Source organism: Anomaloglossus baeobatrachus, chromosome 1, assembly GCF_048569485.1.
Source record: "Anomaloglossus baeobatrachus isolate aAnoBae1 chromosome 1, aAnoBae1.hap1, whole genome shotgun sequence".
NCBI lineage: Eukaryota > Metazoa > Chordata > Amphibia > Anura > Aromobatidae > Anomaloglossus > Anomaloglossus baeobatrachus.
The window spans coordinates 218,810,989-218,831,578 of NC_134353.1; the positions used below are offsets into that span (position 1 = coordinate 218,810,989).

Consider the following 20,590-nt stretch of genomic DNA (forward strand, 5'->3'; position numbering starts at 1 on the left):
AAAGCCATACAGCTGAAGGCTGGTATTCTCAGGATGGGGAGCCCCACGTTATGGGGAGCCCCCCAGCCTAACAATATCAGTCAGCAGCCACCCAGAATTGCCGCATACATTATATGCGACAGTTCTGGGACAGTACCCGGCTCCTCCCGATTTACCCTAGTGCGTTGGCAAATCGGGGTAATAAGGAGTTAATGGCAGCCCATAGCTGCCACTAAATCCTAGATTAATCATGTCAGGCGTCTCCCCGAGATACCTTCCATGATTAATCTGTAAATTACAGTTGAAAAACACACACACACGAGAAAATCCTTTATTAGAAATAAAAAACAATAAAAAAGTCCCTCATCACCAATTTATTAACCCCGACAAACCCTCCATGTCCGGCGTAATCCACGGACCTCCAACGTCGCGTCCAGCTCTGCTGCATGCAGGTGACAGGAGCTGCAGAATACACCGCCGCTCCGGTCAGCTTCACACAGCAACTGAGGTGAGTAGCACGATCAGCTGCTGTCAGTCAGGTAACTCACGGCCACCGCTGGATCCAGCGGTGGCCGCGATTAACCTCAGTGACAGCTCAGCTGATCGCGATACTCACCTCAGTTGCTGCGTGGAGCTGACCGGAGCGACGGTGAGTAGTGCGATCAGCTGAGCTGTCACTGAGGTTACCCGCGGCCACCGCTGCATCCACCGCTGGATCCAGGTAACCTCAGTGACAGCTCAGCTGATCGCGCAACTGTCTTCAGTTGCTGTGTGAAGCTGACAGGAGCGGCGGTTTCTTCTGCAGTTCCTGTCACCTTCATGCAGCACAGCTGGATGCGACGCTGGAGGACTGTGGAGTACGCCGGACATGGAGGGTTTGTCGGGGTTAATAAATTGGTGATGAGGGACTTTGTTAGTGTTTTTTATTTCTAATAAAGGATTTTTCGGGTGTGTGTGTTTTTTAACTGTAATTTACAGAGTAATCATGGAAGGAATCTCGGGGAGACGCCTGACATGATTAATCTAGGATTTAGTGGCAGCTATGGGCTGCCAATAACTCCTTAGTACCCCGATTTGCCAACGCACTAGGGTAAATCGGGAAGAGCCGGGTACAGTCCCTGAACTGTCGCATATAATGTATGCGGCAATTCTGGGCGGCTGCTGACTGATATTGTTAGGCTGGGGGGCTCCCCATAACGTGGAGCTCCCCATCCTGAGAATACCAGCCTTCAGCCGTATGGCTTTATCTGGCTGGTATTAAAATTGGGGGGACCGCACGCCATTTTTTTTAATTATGTAATTATTTATTTCACTGCACAGTATACACACACCCACCGGCTGCTGTGTTAGGGTGCAGTGAGACACCTGTCACTCAGCGTGGGGGCGTGTCTCACTGCAACCAATCATAGGCGCCGAAAAGCAGGAAAGCAGGGAAGACGAGATTGTTTAATGAGCGGCCGGCTTTTTCAAAAGAGGAAAAGCCGCCGGAGTTTAGTGAACAGCAGTGCAGCGCCGCGGCAGTGATCGGGGAACGGTGAGTAAGAGAGAGGGGGGAGAATGACCGACAGACTGTGAGAGGGGGACAGACAAGACAGAGAGAGACAGACAGAGCGAGACCGACCGACGGGAGATAGAATGAAAAAAAAAAATGACCGACATCGCTAGTAAAAAGCACAAAACGTGCGTTTTGGACATCGGAGTGCCACACAATGTTTTACATAAAATCTTTCATGTATTAATCTTAAAAAGTAACATACACCAGCTCTATCTCACTATTGGGTATGTGCCCTTAACATTTCCGCCATGAAAATTCATTTTGGTATCATTTTGGAAGGTTTTCTGGTGAGTCCGTAAAAATGGCGTAAAACTCGGACAAAATTGTTCACAGCTGTGACTTTTGAGTGATAAATGCTTCAAGGGGCCTTCCCCATGCTGTTGCCATGTCATTTGAGCACTCTTCTGAGACTTTTGTGACATTTTTAGGGTTTCTACATGCTGCCGGGGGTCATTTCAGAAAAATACTCGGGTCTCCCATAGGATAACATTGGGCTCGGTGCTCGGGCCGAGTACACGAGTATCTTGGGATGCTCGGCCCGAGCCTCGAGCACCCGAGCTTTTTAGTACTCGCTCATCACTACTAGGTATAGAATTACAGGGATTAGCCTTAAAGTTTGTAGTCATGTGATAATAATATGAGACAAAAACAATGACTCGGGTTCATGGTGAAGTCTATTATGTTAATTACCTCTATTAAGGAGCACAGGGAGTGTGCTAAATCAGCAGGGAAGTGTCCCAAGCAAGCTGATGTGTACAGGGTAGGCTGATGTAAATCTCTGGATGGCTAAGTATAGAATAACAGAGATTTACCATAAAGTCTGCTGTCATATGGCAGTAATTTAAAACAAGGGGGTTGGTACTTGTGGCTTCAAGGGGTTAACCTGGGAGAGAGGTCCATGGATTATGTTTGGCAGGAAGTCCAGAGACTATCAGGCTAAAGGCCCCGTCACACTAAGCAACATCGCTAGCAACATCGCTGCTAACGAACAACTTTTGTGACGTTGCTAGCGATGTTGCTGTGTGTGACATCCAGCAACAACCTGGCCCCTGCTGTGAGGTCGTTGGTTGTTGCTGAATGTCCTGGGCCATTTTTTAGTTGTTGCTGTCCCGCTGTGAAGCACAGATCGCTGTGTGTGACAGCGAGACAGCAGCAACAACTAAATGTGCAGGCAGCAGGAGCCGGCTTCTGCGGAGGCTGGTAACCAATGTAAACATCGGGTAACCAAGAAGCCCTGTCCTTGGTTACCCGATATTTACCTTTGATACCAGCCTCCGCCACTCTCACTGTCAGTGCCGGCTCCTGCTCTGTGCACATGTAGCTGCAGGACACATCGGGTTAATTAACCCGATGTGTGCTGTAGCCAGGAGAGCAAGGAGCCAGTGCTAAGCAGTGTGCGCTGCTCCCTGCTCTGTGCACATGTAGCTGCAGCACACATCGGGTAATTAACCCGATGTGTGCTGTACTAGGAGAGCAGGGAGCCAGCGCTCAGTGTGCGCTGCTCCCTGCTCTCTGCACGTGTGGCTGGTTGCTGGTGAGCTCACCAGCAACTCGTGTAGCCACGCTCCAGCGATCCCTGCCAGGTCAGGTTGCTGGTGGGATCGCTGGAGCGTCGCAGTGTGACATCTCACCAGCAACCTCCTAGCAACTTACCAGCAATCCCTATCGTTGTTGGGATCGCTGGTAAGTTGCTTAGTGTGACGGGGCCTTTATGCTAATAGGAGATAAGAGGCGGATTTAGAAAAGGGCTTAGGAAAAATAGTGAGCTCTAATTGTCCAGGTGAGTCACTTACCAGGTGCCTGTGGTGCAGTGGTGGAGCCGACTGAGCATCCTGTGTGTCCGGTGAGGTGCCAGGAGTGTGAGGGGAGAAAGCTTATAACGGAGAAGGAGCCGATACGTCACTTCCGGTTTCGCATTCTTGGAAACTGGAAGTGATGCGCCGCCAATGTTAAGATGATGTTGATGGTACTGGGGGATGACGATGTGGGAGGGTGCGTCACTACCGCTGGGTGGAACGCGGAAGTGAGAAATGTCGAATTGGCCGCTGGGCTCGGCCTGGCCCCGCCCCCCAACGGATTGGCCGCTCGCCTCGGTCTGGCCCCGCCCGCCGCATGGATTGGCCGCTCACCCCGGCCCTCCGCACGCATCGCCCGCTCCAGCGTACACCGGCTCCCGGTACACATGTGCAGGGAGCCGGCATACGCTGATGCTTCGCCCGCTCGGCCCCGCCCCTGGCACACGTTGGCAAGCTCGGCCCCGCCCCTGGCGGACATAACTTTGCGATGCTGGGATCGTGACGGAGCCGGTGTACGCTGGTAACCATTATACTTATCGGGTAACTATAGGAATCGCTTCCCTTAGTTACTCGATGTGTATCATGGTTACCAGTGTACACCGGCTCCCGGTACACATGTGCAGGGAGCCGGCATACGCTGATGCCTCACCCACTCGGCCCCGCCTCCGGCACACGTTGGCACGCTTGGCCCCGCCCCCAGCACACGTTGGCCCGCTCGGCCCCGCCCCGGCGACCCGCTCGGCCCCGCCCCCGGTGGACCGCTCGGCCCCGCCTCTGGCACACGTTAGCCCGTTAGCACGTTGACACACAGACAACACCGCACACACAACACCCAACACACAAACACCGCGGCATACACAAATATACGCACATATCGCGCAACACACACACACATTGCACAAAACATACCTCCCCCAAAACACACACACGCACCCCACAGCCACACCCACACAAACCGCGCAAAACACACAGCACCACACAGACACAACACAATGCTGCAGACACACAGCGCTCCACAAACAACGCAACACACAACGCAACACACAAACAACACCGCTCTCACACTCCCCCACACCCAGACAACACCCAGAACATTTACAGTGCCCTACACAATCACTTGGCAACTACACACAACAACATCTATATATATAACAAAAATCATACATTAACTACACAATATGTAAATTCTAGAATACCTGATGTGTTAGAATTGGGCCACCTTCTAGTTCATATATAAGAACGTTATTGACACTGTGATCATGGTGAATGCATAACACTGGTCAGACTGCCTGACTCTAAATGCTTGCCCTTATTTGCCATCCTGAAATATATAATTGCATATTTCTGACTGTTCGTATAATTAATGAATGCAGTAAAATTATGTGCATGTATTAGGCTTCATGTATAATTAGCACTCCTTCAAGTGATCATAATAGTAAACAACCAATATATAACCCTATTGATAAACGATTATCTGGTTGATTTAATCTATTGCTAAACTGCATTGTAAATCTGAACACAGTGACTAAACTATTATGAAATATGTATGTAAGCATTGCATATGATAACACATATATACTGTGATCATCAGGCTATCAAGTGAAATTGCTGCATAAAATTATAACTTCATTATTTTATATACCCGCCTAGTCATTGTTTATAGATTGATATTGTACAACTGACCACACTGCCCTGGTTAGTTATTATGCACAGATTTGCACATTATTTTAATTGACACTGTCTGTCTTTACTGTATGTCCCAGCAATTCTAAATATAAATAAAGATTTGTTATACAATTTTTTCCATATATATGTGGTTGTCTGATTTTTGGACCCAACATATCTAATAGTGATCAGTGGTCAATTGTAGGTTGATTAGCAGATGAGGAACCTACAGATTTAGTAAGTATGGCCTCTGTACACTAGCATTCTAAATCTAAGAATTTTCCTAGTTTCCAGATCTGTCCAGCTATAGATGTGGTTGTTAAATTAATAACGTCAGACTTAAAGGACCTGCCTATAACCAACATATTAATGTCAGTAAAATGAAACGTGAGGCGATTTAAGAGATGGGAGAGTGAGCGGACGTGATTTTAAAATCAACAGATAAGGATGGGAATTTGGTCATTTGGCCAAAGATGATGTACAAAAAGCAGGCCCATAAACAACTTGGTGACAAAATAATGCTATAAAAAATTAGTGGTTAATCCCCTACCTATATTTCAACAAGAACTTAATGATATATTGACTATCACATATGAAAAAAACATAATTTAAAGTAAATTTTTTGACACAATGACATTTGTGAAGCCACGTTTGCCTACTCTCTATCTCATTACCTACATACATAAAAATCCATTGGACCCACGTGGGAGACCCATAGTTTCTGAGGCCTTTGTGAAATTGCCTGCAAATTCATTGATTTTTATTTTAAGCCCATTGTTTCCACTTTGCCATCCTTTATCAAGGATACAAATGCGGCCTTGGGGAATTTAGAGGAAATTCAACTCCAGGATGATGCCGTTATGGTAACAGCCGATGTAGAAAGTTTATATACAACTATCAAACATCAACATTGTCTACGAGCAACTGCGTGGTTCTTAAATGCAAATAATCTGGACTCTCCCCTCATTGAACTCATGCTGACTCTACTTGAATTCATAGACACAATGTGTTTATTTTTTCTAATCATGTCTATCTCCAGCTCCAAGGAACAGCAATGGGGGCAGCTTGTGCCCCCTCATATGCCAATCTGCTCCTTGGAGCTTGGGAATGGGATATTTTTTCTAGAAACCCCATTAACCAAATCGATAAAATTAAAAACCAGATCCGTTACATCGACAACATTTGGTTTGTCTGGGAGGGTTCTTCAGATGAACTGGATGTCTTCATGAAAGATCTTAATGATAATAATTTGAACATTAAGCCTATTTATCAAAGTAGGAGGAGCGCCAACTTTTTGGACATTAAAATTGAGATGAACGAAAATGGATGTCTGGTCACCAATATTTTTCGCAAACCCACTGCAAAAAACACAATTCTTCATGCAGAATCATCTAATTCGATAAATACCATTAAAGGGATACCAGCAGGCCAATTCTTACACTTAAAAAGAATCTGTTCTACTGAAGACAAATTCCAAAAGCAGGTAAAAGATCTCTATGAACAGTTCAGAGAGAGAAAGAATGGGCATCGTCAGATCAGAAGAGGATTCAATAAGGCACATCAAGCTTCAAGGGATCAATTACTATATGGAAATCGTAATCATGAGTAAAAAAGAAGCTACCAATGAGGTAGGGTTTATTACCCAATTTAATAATGAATGGAGTGAAATGTCAAAAATTATTTGTAAACATTGCAATGTCCTCCTCACAGCTCCAACACTTAAGAGAATACTTCCTGAAAAACCACACATCACAGCAAGAAGGTCCAAAAACCTCCGTGACCATCTAGTGAAGTTATTTTCAATCTACTCAAAATCGCAATAACACACTAATTCCGCTGTGTTTTTATCCCTGCGGACTATGCAAAGCTCGGTCATCGGAATGACCACATGCAAATTAAAAATTAGAGTCTGTGAACACGTTAGGGACATTAGAAAAAGCTAAGACAACACAAGAATTTGAACAATTGAAAACTTTACCAAGGAATTTTAAGTTGTACCATAACTCAGATCCAAGACATCTGAAAGTGAAAGAGATTGATCAAATGAATTTAGGCGTCAGCGGTGGAGATCTTTTTAAATCCTTGTCGTAATTGGAAAGTAAATGGATTTTTAACAACACTCAACACTATAGTTCCCTTTGGTCTTAACGAAAGCTTTGGGTTCTCTAGCTTCCTGTAATTGGGTATTTTCTAGGGGTGTGATCTTTGTTTGTATTGATGTGTCTTTTATTTATTTTGTATTTGCTTTTAACACTTGTTTTTTAATATATCTTTTTTGTAGCATTATCCTATTATACTTACCTTTGTCTAATGAGCTTGTAGCTGTATTGTGCCAGTTTGATAACCCGATGGTGGATGGAACTGCATGAATCCCTGTTAAAAGATAAAGAATAAGAAGGGATCATTATTTACATAAATGGTCATAATTTGATAAACTCTTTGGACTATCCTCAAAAGATTTTTGTTTTGTTTTGTTCTCTCACTGACATGTTCATATAGTCATTGTTTTTCACTTATGCCATTGGCATACATTTTCTCTTTTTTACATATTTTTCAACTCATTTTACATTTATTTTTATGCTTTATCACTTTTTTTATCAATTATTTAAATTAACTTATTTTATAGCATATTTTTCTTTCATACCTCATATACATCTCCATGCACACTTTTTAGTGGTTGTATTCACTTGTATTTATCCATTATTTATACTGTAATGATGTTTGATGTAAATCCTCAATATGTGTTTTTTTCACTTCACCATTTATTCCTCATAAATATTCATTCACTATTTATTTCCACGTAGGTTTTTATTTTATTTTTAATTCATCTTTTTGTTTCTCATTTATTTGTAATTAATTTTAATATTCATTCATATCACATCCTGATTACTTTCATGTATATTCTATTTGCCTGCCATTTATACCCACTTCTATACACTTTTTATTTAATATCGATGTCTCTTTTCTCTATGCATATGTTTATCATCATACGTGCCTTCTCATGAAAATTATCCATAATTTATCCCCCTCAATATACATATATTACTATACCTAAGAGATAATACTAATAATATTTATAATGTAAGCAGGCACAATATCTATGTACAAGCTTTTATATTCCCCTACATGTTTGCTTCTGCGCGCATGAAAGGCAGCACCAGATCCTTGGATCTCTGGCCAATACGCACTTTGTGGGGCTCATGCACAGGCACCGTCACCATGATGGCGTCTGTGGCGTGTGTTCCACGCAACCACTTGCTGGACTTTCTGTTAAGGATGCCAAATCTTCTTCACATGCGCGCATGGAAGAATTACAGCATCCTCTTACCAAAAAGAGCTCTCTTGATAAGTACGCACACCTCCATAATTGGCCCATCTCATTGGCTTACAGACTGTGTAATAGGACACCTCCCCTACCCCTGTAAACATGGCTCCTATGGAAGATGCTGAAATGTGCGTCGAGGCGGCGGGATTCCCACTGATCACTCTACTTTAGACTAGTAAGTACAGACTTTGTTATGGTTAGATCTATGCTTGGAAACATATGGTTCTTGTGCAGTATGAGGCATTTATTAATGTCACATCTGCTTGAACATGATGCATTGTGACTTCACTTTATACTTTATGTTTAGCAGTCACATAAGAGTTTTTAGATTTAGCTATACAGTACAGTTGAGAAAGCCGCCCACACCAGGCTCTCTATATACAATATTAATGGACAATGAGCCTGCTAATCCCACCTGGGGGGAGGTTGGACTACCTGACCTCTAGATGACCTAGTCTGAGAATAATAATGTTGTGATGCTAAAACAAACATTATAGGTGAACAACAGCACACAGTGTGACAATAGACATATCACTGAAATCTGTGTTAGCCCCTACAGCATGCTGTCTTCAGATTACATAGCAAAAACCTGCAGACACATTCCCTTTAACATATGATGTATTTAGCTTCTTACTGTTAGATATAGTAACAGGAAACACAGTTGTATGTGTATCCACCGTTACATGTATATCCACTGTTGGTGAAACGACTGATGTGATGTCTGAGACTCCAAGGAGAAGAAGACCTAAGGAACGAAAAAAACACAAGTAGTTTAGTTTAAAGATATAACAACAAATTAAACAATCCTACGTCATTAACATATTGACTAATGATGTACTTTCCCTCACTTATCCTGGTGTTTTCAAATACCAAAATATAAGTATATCAAAGTCAAAATTGGAAAAATCAGGGTTCTCTACAACAAAAGTCAAAGACATATTTAGTAAATTAAAGTGTGTTTTGTTTATATTAACCATAGGCTTGGATTCAGATACAAGTATGCAAAATTTTCCAGTTTTCCATCCTCCAAAAATGGATAATATTTCATCTGTATTGCTATCTGTATCTCATTTCTTTTTATATCAGTATGACAACTGTCAGGCATCTAGTTTATACACCATTAATTTCATAAATAAGAAAAGGTAAAATACCATTTCTACAATAATAATCACAATGGATCCGTAAAACAAATGGAAGCCATATAGATAGTAACCTGTGTGTAATTGTTTTTTTCTTTAGCACACTTGCTTACTTACAATAGAAGTTTTGAACTAAAATATGGATCAAAATATTACATGCTGCGATTTTTTTCACGCAAACCATTGGACTATGTGTAGAAATATTCATGTAAAGTACAACATTGACTTTCATTGATCAATGTGCTGCCTTTCTGCTATTCAATTTGCATATGGACAGAAGACGGACCATTTGGAATGAGCCTTTATATATGATATACAGCAGTACAGCAGTATAGAGTAAAAATTACTGTCTTCTATGACCCCCAGTTACAGGCTGGATGTCACAGAGGAGATCACATGATAGGCACGGGGGTGTTCATGGGGTTGGTACAACAGTCCCTCACTGTCGTGCCAACCTATCGATTCCCTGAAATCATGTCACAAGAAACTGATGGCTGCCCAAACTAGTGTCTGGCTGAAACACAACGCCTAAATACCTCGGTCAGCAATTGACAGTGGCATATAAGAGGTTTTCAGCAGCAATTGGTGGGTATGCTGATCACTGTTGTTAACGGCAGATATATATATGTTACCGGCAATGTGTAAAAACAGGCATTCTATAGAATACCTAGGAAATGTATACAATGCCGGAAATGGGTCATGAAAGTATGAAATACATCAGATGTTCCTACATTTCCTAGTCATTCTATAGAATACCTAAATGACAAACAGGCGGAGTGTAGATTACAAAAGTGCAGACAAAACGTTCATGCGATCTGTGGACACGCTAATCGAGACGATGACTGTAAGGAAATGGAAGGTTATGGGGTCAATATTTAGTTCCCTATATGCTTCAACATTGAGAATGCAGTAGAAAGTAAGAGACAATCGAAAAGGAATCTAGAAGTACAGTCCAACAAAATGAAAATGGACACTGACAAAAAATTTTCTCCTGCATCTTTGGGGGACACTGTGCGAGTTCCTACCCCTGACGTAGACAAGGGACACGGTGATATGCGAAATCTGCTAGCAGTTGTTATGGATGTGACAGAAGACGGCTTTTACCGACTCGGAACGGTGCGAGGTATTTTGAACCAACCCTATCCAGGATTCCAGGATCAGAATTCAGTGTCTGTCAAAAGGGCTTGCTCAAGGTTCAACATGTTCCTGACCACAAAATACCTCTTCGATCTGCTGCTATTGCTCAGTCCACAGGAAGTTGCCAAGGATTTTTGAAGTGTATGTGCAAGACTAAGTGCCAAACTAACAAATGCCTCTGTGTAAAAAAAAATTAAGTGCAATTCAAAATGCCATCCTAGCCTCCAGTGCGGCAACAAATAGTGAGGAATGACACTTCTGATTCCTTTTTTTTTCCCAGCAAAGATATCCTGTTGTTCATTTTGCATTTCTTCTTTCATGTTTTTGACTGTTTGTTACTAAAGACTAATAGTCAGGAATGACACTTCTTTTTTTTTGTGTTTTTCCCAGTAAAGATATCCTGTTGTTCATTTAGGATTTCTTCTTTCATTAGTTTTTTGACGGTTTGTTACTAAAGACTTTTCCAATCTGGGCATTATATCAGACTTTGCCTGAGCAGTTCTTGTCATTCTTTATAATACCTAGACATTTTATGTAATGGCTAACGTTTCCAATCTGGGCACCTAGACATTTTATGTAATGGCTAACTTTTCCAATCTGGGCATTATATCAGACTTTGCCTGAGTAGTTCTTGTCATTCTTTATAATACCTAGACATTTTATGTAATGCCTAAGAGAAGTATAGAACAATGCAGATATTTCAAACCTTGCCTGAAAACGACAGGGATTGTATACATTGCCAAGGTATTCCATAGAATGTCGGGTTTTCATACATTGCCTGTAACATATATAAAAGCTGCCAGCCAACAGAAGAGGATGCACACAATATATATGTAATTTATCATAAGTGACATACAGTACTGGCATGCATTCTCAACATTCTACAACCAGACAAGAGGCAGGAAAAATGGGGTTAACTCCTTCAGGAAAATTGCTATATTCCATTTTTACCCCTTCTTCTTTCAAAAGTCATAACTTTTATTTTTTCATCCACATAACCATAAGAGGGCTTGTTTTTTACATGACAAGTTGTACTTTTGAATGACACCGCTTATTTTATAATGTAGTGTGTGGGAAAGTGAGGAAAAAATTCCACGTGCGTTGAAATTGCAAAAAATGCGCAATTCCACAATTGTTTTTTTTTTTGGGGAGGGGTTATTTACCATGTTCCCTATACAGTAAAACTTATCTGGCAATATGATTCTCCAGGTCAAAACACCAACATGTACACTTTTTTTATTTAAAGTGTAAATGTCATTTCTTTGGAAAAAAAAATAGACTGTGCTGATTGTTAGTGATGGGTCACAACATGGCAGCTAAGATTATGCTTTATTGTACTATATAACTTATTTTCTCTATTTTTTGCTTGTGCTATACACAGCAGCACATCAGCCCTGCTACATATAGCTAAAATCACTATCTCCTATGAATGCCAGCCACGTGGCGGCATTCACAGGAGGATCATAATGACAGGCTTCAGCAGATTCCGACTGTCATGGCAACTCATCAGCACCCTGTGATCATGTCACGGGGTGCTGATGAGACGTGAAATGATGTACTCCCTTGCCATTACATGTTAAATCACGTTGTCAGAATTTGACAGTGACAAATGGTTAACAGCCATGGGCGGAGCTCCACTCAACCCGTGCCTATTATAGACAGATGATGACTGAATAACACAGCCATCATCTGCTGGAAAAGATGGGGGCTCGGCATGCAAACCCACATCAAAGTCAGGGACACAAAATATGATGTACATCATATGTCTTGAAGTGGTTAAAGAGGTATCCTGCCTCTCTCTCAGGTTTCCTGCCTGTTTCTTGTGTCTCCTGTCTCACTCAGGTCTCCTACCTGTCTTTTGTATCCTGTCTGTCTCTCTCTGATCTACTGGATGTCTCCTGTATTCTGCCTTGCTTTCTTTTGTCAATTCTTCCATATTTTCTCTGTCTTGGTACCGCTGCTGACTGTGGTGATGACTTCTGCACTTGAGCAGCCTGCAGTCAGCGCTAAGTACTGTCTCTTAGGGGGCAGCACAGTTAGTGCTCCTACAGCAGTGTACCACCCCTTGAGAGACAATTCTTTTTGCTGGTTCTGTCCACCGGCTATGATTTGAACAACAGGCTTGGGAGAACCTGTAAGAACTGGCTGAATGCAAGCCCTGCACCTACCCCAAAGGCTACATGCACATGTTGAGTATCTAGTCAGTACTTTACCTCAGTATTTGTAATTCAAAACCAGGAGTGGAACAATCAGAGGAAAAGAATAAGGCTGTGTGCACACGTTGCGTTTTTATCGCATTTTTCCCAGCAAAGTCAATGAGAATCCTGAAGTGTAATGCACACATTGTTTATTTGGTACTTGCAGATTTAGTGTGGAAAATATTCTGCAGCATGTCAATTCTTTCAGTGTTTTTGCAGTGTTTTTTCACCCATTGATGTCAATAAAGTCAATCAAAGATGCAGGTATAAAAATGGTTGTAGATTTGCTGCACATTTACTGCATTTTTGCAGTCTTTCTGCTTGCTTTTACACATGCGTTTTTAGACAACAGTACATATTCTACAGATAGATAAGAAAACCCTATTTGGTCTCAGTGCCAAATACTTCTGGGTGTCCCTGGGGCACATTGATATTGTAACTATGCTTACTGGTGTATTAACATATTATAATGCTTATGTGTGGTTGTTATTTGATTTTGGTCTGCTCCTTTGTTTGCACTGGCTTATTGCTCCCAATTGAGACTCCCATACTTTCACAGCTTGGACCAATTAATCTCAAACACCTTGTTTACTTTCTTTTGTCTTTATGCATACCGTATTTTTCGTTTTATAAGACACACTGCATTATAAGACGCACCCCAAATTTAGAGATAAAAAAGGTAAAAAAAATAAAAACGGGGTGTGCCTGCATAGTGACGTCACTACTGTGCGACTGCTGTGCTGAGGCATGCAGAGCACAGAGCGCAGGACGGGAGGACCCTGACTGAAGCAGCGGGGGAACAAGGAAAGAGTGAGAACGTAGCAGCGGTGGAAGGAGGAGAGAGGTGAGTACTTGTTGTTTTTTGGTTTTTTTTTTTAAATAAATCAGTGAGTGAGTACACAAAGGCCTGGGGGGGTTGGCTGCATGATACATGGAGGCCTGGGGGGGCTGGCTGCATGATACATGGAGGCCTGGGGGGGCTGGCTGCATGATACATGGAGGCCTGTGGGGCTGGCTGCATGATACTTGGAGGCCTGGGGGGGGCTGGCTGCATGATACATGGAGGTCTGGGGGGGCTGGCTGCATGATACATGGAAGCGTAGGGGGGCTGGCTGCATGATGCATGGAGGCCTGGGGGGTTGGCTGCATGATACATTGAGGCCTGGGGGATCTGGCTGCATGATACATGTAGGCCTGGGGAGGCTGGCTGCATGATACATGGAGGCCTGTGGGGCTGGCTGCATGATACTTGGAGACCTGGGGGGCTGGCTACATGATACATGGAGGCCTGAGGGGGCTGGCTGCATGATACATGGAAGCCTAGGGGGCTGGCTGCATGATGCATGGAGGCCTGGGGGGCTGGCTGCATGATACATTGAGGCCTGGGGGTCTGGCTGCATGATACATGTAGGCCTGGGGGGCTGACTGCATTATACATGGAGGCCTGGGGGGGCTGGCTGCATGATACATGTAGGCCTGGTGGGGCTGGCTGCATGATACATGGAGGCCTTGGGGGGCTGGCTGCATGATACATGGAGGCCTGGGGGGCTGGCTGCATGATACATGGGGGCCTGTGGGGGTGGCTGCATGATGCTTGGAGGCATGAGAGGGCTGGCTGCATGATACATGGAGACCTGGGGGGGCTGGTTGCATGATACATGGAGGCCTGGGGGGGCTGGCTGCATGATAGATGGAGGCCTGGGGGGCTGCATTATAGATGGAGGCCTGGGGTGCTGCATTATACATGGAGGCCTAGGGGGGCTGCATTATATATGGAAGGAGAGTAACTCCGGCACACTGTTATATCTCCCAATTGTAAGTCAAAGAGTGAAAAACGTCTGAATTTTACTTGATCTTTTTATTGAAAAAAAGGGGGTGATGATACAATTGCAGAAAGTCCGCCTAGGCGGACTTTCTGCAATTGTATCATCCCCCCCTTTTCTTCTAAGCTGATTGGCCGCTTGTCATGTGATTGTGACACGTGGTCACATGTCTCTGACACCTTCTATGCCGATTGGTCGCTGGTCATGTGCTTGTGACGCTTTGCTCGGTGATAGGCCAGCGTGACGTCATTGCTGTCATTCTGGCAGCGGATTGGCTCTGGTGTCCTCCATCTTGGATGAGGCACAGAGTCTATATAAGACCTTGACGCACGCCGCCCGGCGCTCAGTCCTCTTGGTTCATGCATGAGAGTAGACGCTCTGTGCACGTCCCTCTAGGCATCTCTCTGTCTATGCTAGGTGAGCGCTACCGGCAGGGTAGCGTTCTTATACCTTACAGCTTCGGCTGCGGTCCGTATCCTTACCTCTTAGTGGAGCGGACATAGGCAGGTGCCTGAGGCACATGGTCCGGCTGGGCCTTGTGATTCTACTCGTAGGTGGACGTTGCCACTAGGGTAACGTTCCTTATACTTCATCTGGCAGTTGTTCGTATCCTCGCACACTAGGGGAGCGAACATAGGTAGGAGCTTTGTGCGGTTTATGCTGCTGTCCATCTCTTTTGCACCACTAGTGGAGCGGACCTAGGGAGGTGCCATATCTAGTGGTTCGTGTCCTCGCACACTAGTGGAGCGAACGCAGGTAGGAGCTTTGTGCGGCTTACGCTGCTGTCCATCTCCTGGCACCGCTAGAGGAACGGACCTAGGTAGGTGCCATTTCACACTCACTGCTTTTGTCTCTGTGACCATTAACAGAGACCATACCACACACCCTCCAAGTAAGGGAGGAATTGCTTTATTTTCTAATTACATTCCTCTGTGAGTTTAACAGAGGTATTGCACTCTGCACTTGTGCTATTACTATTTACAGAGGCACACATATATACCCCTTATCCTCTGCCATAGTCTGCAGCAGAGTCTTTGCACGGTGGACCCTGACTGTCTGATATTCCTTTGGGTTTTATTATCAGACAGCCCCCCGTAACAGGATCACGCCTACAGCTACAGGGAAGGGAAACCCTGTGTCTAGAGAAAGGGGAGATGGAGACCCCTGAACAAACCCTCCACTGGCCCCTGGCTCCCCTGATCACTCTAGATAGGTTCATTACCTATGTGCTGAGCAGGATATCTGGCCCTGGCTGACACTGAACTGGGCCCTAGGTAGGGAAAGGAAGGGAATACAAATAGGGGAAAGTATACAATCAAATCATCTCCAGAATGATTCTGTGAGAGGTACAGCAAAAAACAACAATGTTTCTTCAGTTTAATACAAGTCAACTGCTTGTATCCAAGGCCTGTATAGGAATATAACGCTTTCAACTAATATAGAAACAAGGGTGGGTATCGTGAAAAAATTCTTATAACCCTTTAAAATTACAAATTTTATTGATACTTATTAAAATCCACAACCTTTGTGCAAATATTGAAGAAAATAAAGAGGGAAGAAGGTAAATGCTTACCCTTTATGATGGCCCTCCCTCCTGTCCACTACCTACCGCGGGGGTCGGCACCCTGATAACTACGAAAATGGCGCCCCCACTCGGCGGTGGCTAACCCTGTACTATCCCTCAAATGGCCCTCAAAAAGGTGGTAAAAAACAGATAAAGTCAAGGGTCATAAACAGGGTACACTCATACTTCAGTGGACAGAAAGATTGGGACAACCACACATGAACACCAGGTTCATACCACCTCCAATGTCATTGGCGATCCTGGGGTAGTAGTACAGACCACCGATAACAAATACACTGAGTGCATAGTCCTGTACTCCCCCAAAAGGCAATATAAATAACAGGTGCATACAACAAATGCCCAAAATTACCCCTTGGTATGCGCATTAAGGAGCTTAATGGTGTTTAGTGCAATAAAATACACATATTTATAGACACACCTTGGCCTCCAATGCTGACTGGTATAGACGGCCGGTTCGCTCATGTACAGAATAAATCAGCGCATACCTAGTGCAATTGCCTAGGAATAACCAATTATGATCATTGAGGTTAGTCAAATAAATACATCAAACACTTATCGTGTGAGGATGGTTCATGTGTGGGTCCCAGAATTGCCCCAGTTCTGCCTCTACGCGTTTCTCCGGACACGGATCATCAGGAGGCTTGATACAAGGCTTGCCAACCGGTTTCAGGACAGCATAATGTCAGGATAAGGGGGGAGAACCGATGCACTTGGTCCTCCTTTTGAACCTTGCCGGTAGTGAACCGCCCCCACCCCCAGCCAATCAGCCCAGCCCCCCTCCCCACGCCCAGGCACGCCTCCCAACACAGCAATCTATGCCATCATGCTGTGATGTTACAGCAGAGTCCCTTATCAGATGTTATAATCCCTTCACCAATGTTTACAATGCGGGCGTTCACAAGGGCACATGATCACCAGATCAATAAACCATATGTTCTGTCCCATTCATGAAACCCCCCCCTTAAGTGTGGAATCACATACAATAGCTGGACGTTTCCGGGAATGCCCCCCCGATGCGTTCCATAGTATGACGCCGCTTGCGTTCCACCGTCGGGTCGCCAGACGGAACCGGAAGTGACGTCAGAGAGCGGTAACCGGAAGTGACGCTAAAGACCGATAACCGGAAGTAGCGTCACACGGATACATGCGGCCGGATGCATAGGCGGGGAACAGCATCAACAGACCCGCCCCATCAACGATGACACCCTCAACCACTCCCACAATGGGACGCTAGCTATAACTTATCAGTGGGGAGGCAGGGGAGAAGAAATTACCCCCAGAATCTAACGGGCATCTCTTTACTCTCAAGATATATATTCATTTATGATCCTGTGTATACATTTAGGTTATGCATGTAACATCCCAAGTATTACATTGGTGACCATATAACACGATATCACCCCTGCGGAATTCCATCGAGAGAACACCACTGGGTGGGAAGGGATACCCAGGGATGAGGGACAGGCAGAATTGAGGCACATACCGGGATCGGGAGAAGGGAGGGAGCAAACAAGCACAGGGGCGGGGCATCCACTCCAGCACCAATCTAAATCTAATTCACATATGAACATGTGCATTAAGTCAATATTACCTCCCTATTACGGGATTCGGGCCAACCAACCCCAGGGATCCCCAGAATTAACTCCATGAGTCAGAGAAAACATGCATATGAAATCTGCTCATTTAGACCTCCAGGCTGCACAGACTCCATTCTGAAGATCCATTCACACTCCTTTCTCAACAGAGTCTTATCGTGATCGCCACCTCTGGGATTGTTCTTTACCACCTCCAGTACCTGAAATTTTACTTCATGAATATTGCCCCCATGTTGAAAGTTCATATGCCTCCCCAGGGGGTGTCTCGTTTGTTCCGTATGTCACCGAGGTGTTCTCCAACCCTCCTTCGTAACTCCCTCTTTGTCTTACCCACATAGTCCATGGGACAGGTGCATGTGGCCACATATATCAATCCCATCGTTTTGCAGTTAGCAAAGGACCTTAGGAAGAATTCTCTCCCATTTTTTGAGCTTCTAGCGGACTTCGCAGGTCTCATGGAGTTGCAGTATGAACAGTCTCCACACCTGTAAAAACCACATATGCCTCTATCTAGCCACGTACCGGGGGGTTTTGGTCTGGTATAACAACTATGGACTAGTCTGTCCCTAAGGGATCTCCCTTTCCTGTACGTGATACTCGGTCTCTGTGAGATCATGTGCTTGAGATCGGAATCCAGAGTAAGAATGTCCCAATGTTTAAAAAGCACTCTGCGAACCCGCTCGCTCTGGCAGTCAAATGTACCTATCAGTCTAGTGATATCTTCCTCCTCCTTCCTTTTTCTGCCACAACCATGTAAAAGCACCGTCCTATCCTGCCTTTCAGCATGGTCCCTAGCCTGATGTAATATTTTAGGGGGGTAGCCTCTGTCTACAAAACGTTTGGTCATATCCCTTGCCTGAGACTGATACGTCTCCATGGTTGAACAGTTCCGTCTCAGCCGAAGGTATTGACCTTTGGGAATGCCAATCCTCAAAGGGAGGGGGTGATGACTGTCCCACCTCAAGAGATTATTAGTTGAGGTGGGTTTGCGATAAGTGCTGGTGGAGAGGACTCCGTCTGGCTCCTTTTTGATAATCACATCCAAAAAGGGCAGTTCTTTTTTGTCAGCCTCAAAGGTGAAATGAAGATTTAGTTCATTCACGTTAAGCAACTCTACAAACCTCACAAATGATGCACTGGACCCTGACCATAAGACAAATACGTCGTCTATATATCTTGACCACAACAGAATGTGTGGCTGCCACCAATGGTCCCCATCCATAAAGATGACGGTTTCTTCCCACCAGCCCAGGAAGAGGTTAGCATACGAGGGAGCACAAGGGCTCCCCATAGCTGTCCCCCTGAGCTGGTGGAAGTACTTACCGTCGAATTTAAAGAGGTTATGATGTAATAAGAAATCCAGTAGCTCCAACAAGAATCGATTGTGATCTCGATGCTCCCTAGTTCTTGTATTGAGATAATATTCGATTGCTTTCAATCCTAAAGTGTGAGGTATGTTGCTATATAAAGCTTCCACGTCAATTGAAGCCAGAAGGACGTCCTCTCCAACCATAATACCATCCAACTTCCCTAATAGGTCGGCTGTGTCACGTGTATATGATGGAAGTGAAATGACAAAGGGACGCAAAACCTCGTCAATATAGATGCCACTGTTTTACGTGAATGAATCCACACCTGACACTATGGGACGGCCCTTCAACAACTCCAGCCCCTTATGAACCTTGGGCAAGGTATAGAAGGTTGGCATGACTGGGCAAACAGGTTTCAAAAAATCAAATTCATTGTTGCTCAGCAGGCCACTACTCCTTGCTTCCTCAAGTATCGTGAGTAGGGAATTTCTATAACCATCCAGAGGATTGGAGGAAAGTACTTCATACGTATGTCTATCTTTCAATACACGATGACACATCTCAAGATACTTATCATGGCTCAGAATCACGAGATTCCCCCCCTTATCAGAGGGTTTTATTATTATATTCTCGTTCTTTTCAAGTTCTTGCAGTGCCAAAAACTCATCATCAGCAAGGTTACGATCAACACCATCATTTCTACGGGGGATCTTTTTGAGGTCCCTCTCTACAAGGTTCAAAAACAAATCAATATTGGTGGTATCACCCTGCGGGGGCATCCTTACACTCTTGGCTTTTAGCTTAGTGAAGGGACCACGTCCATTGCTGTTATCAATGTCCTGTTCTTGAAGGAATCCCATGAGAGATTGAAATCCCTCTATGTCATCATCAGACAATCCCAATCTCTTACAGCTCTCTCTGTCATTTTTGAGGAAGAATTTTCTCCATTTTAGTTTTCTCCCGAAGAGCTGTATGTCTTTTACCCAATGAAAGCAATTATAATCATTCGTGGGTACGAATGAGAGACCCTTTCTCAAGATGTTATACTGTTTTTTATTGGGAATAAAGTTGGATAAATTAATAATTTGACTCCTATTTAGCCCTCCACTTTGTGTTAGCTCAGCCGTTAATTCACCCGGTTCCTTAGATGGTGAACCCGGGAGACCCCCTGCTCTAAAAAAGATGGTGTCTTTGTTCCACCTGATACTACAGAGGTAGATGCATATGAACATCCAGATTCTTGTCCAAAAGACCTCGTATTTATGGGATCTCTTGTAGGATAGATATTCCTTCCTCCTCGTCTCCATCTTTTGTTCTGCCGTCTACCCCTATTATTGAACCGGGCCTCCCCTCCAACCCTTTCGGTATCCGATACCTCCTGATCCGAAGAGGATATATCAGTATCTCTCTGGGCTGGATTCACAAAATTATAAGCCTGATTCGTGGAAAACTCTCTAAGATCTCTCTGAAATTGTAAATGCTT

The 20,590-nt window shown here is 44.2% G+C and overlaps 1 protein-coding gene across 4 annotated transcripts in view; it reads right to left on the reverse strand.

Annotated features, from left to right (window-relative positions):
- Nucleotides 1–20,590, reverse strand: part of LOC142310594 (uncharacterized) — a 200,356-nt gene that overhangs the window by 165,478 nt on the left and 14,288 nt on the right. For all 4 annotated transcript variants that reach the window (XM_075348136.1, XM_075348127.1, XM_075348121.1 and 1 more), the window contains exons 2-3: nucleotides 8,955–9,065; nucleotides 7,297–7,368 (exon numbers count right to left, since the gene is read on the reverse strand). In XM_075348136.1, the coding sequence (XP_075204251.1) occupies nucleotides 7,297–7,368; nucleotides 8,955–9,065 (183 nt within the window). The remainder of the gene's footprint in view (nucleotides 1–7,296; nucleotides 7,369–8,954; nucleotides 9,066–20,590) is intronic.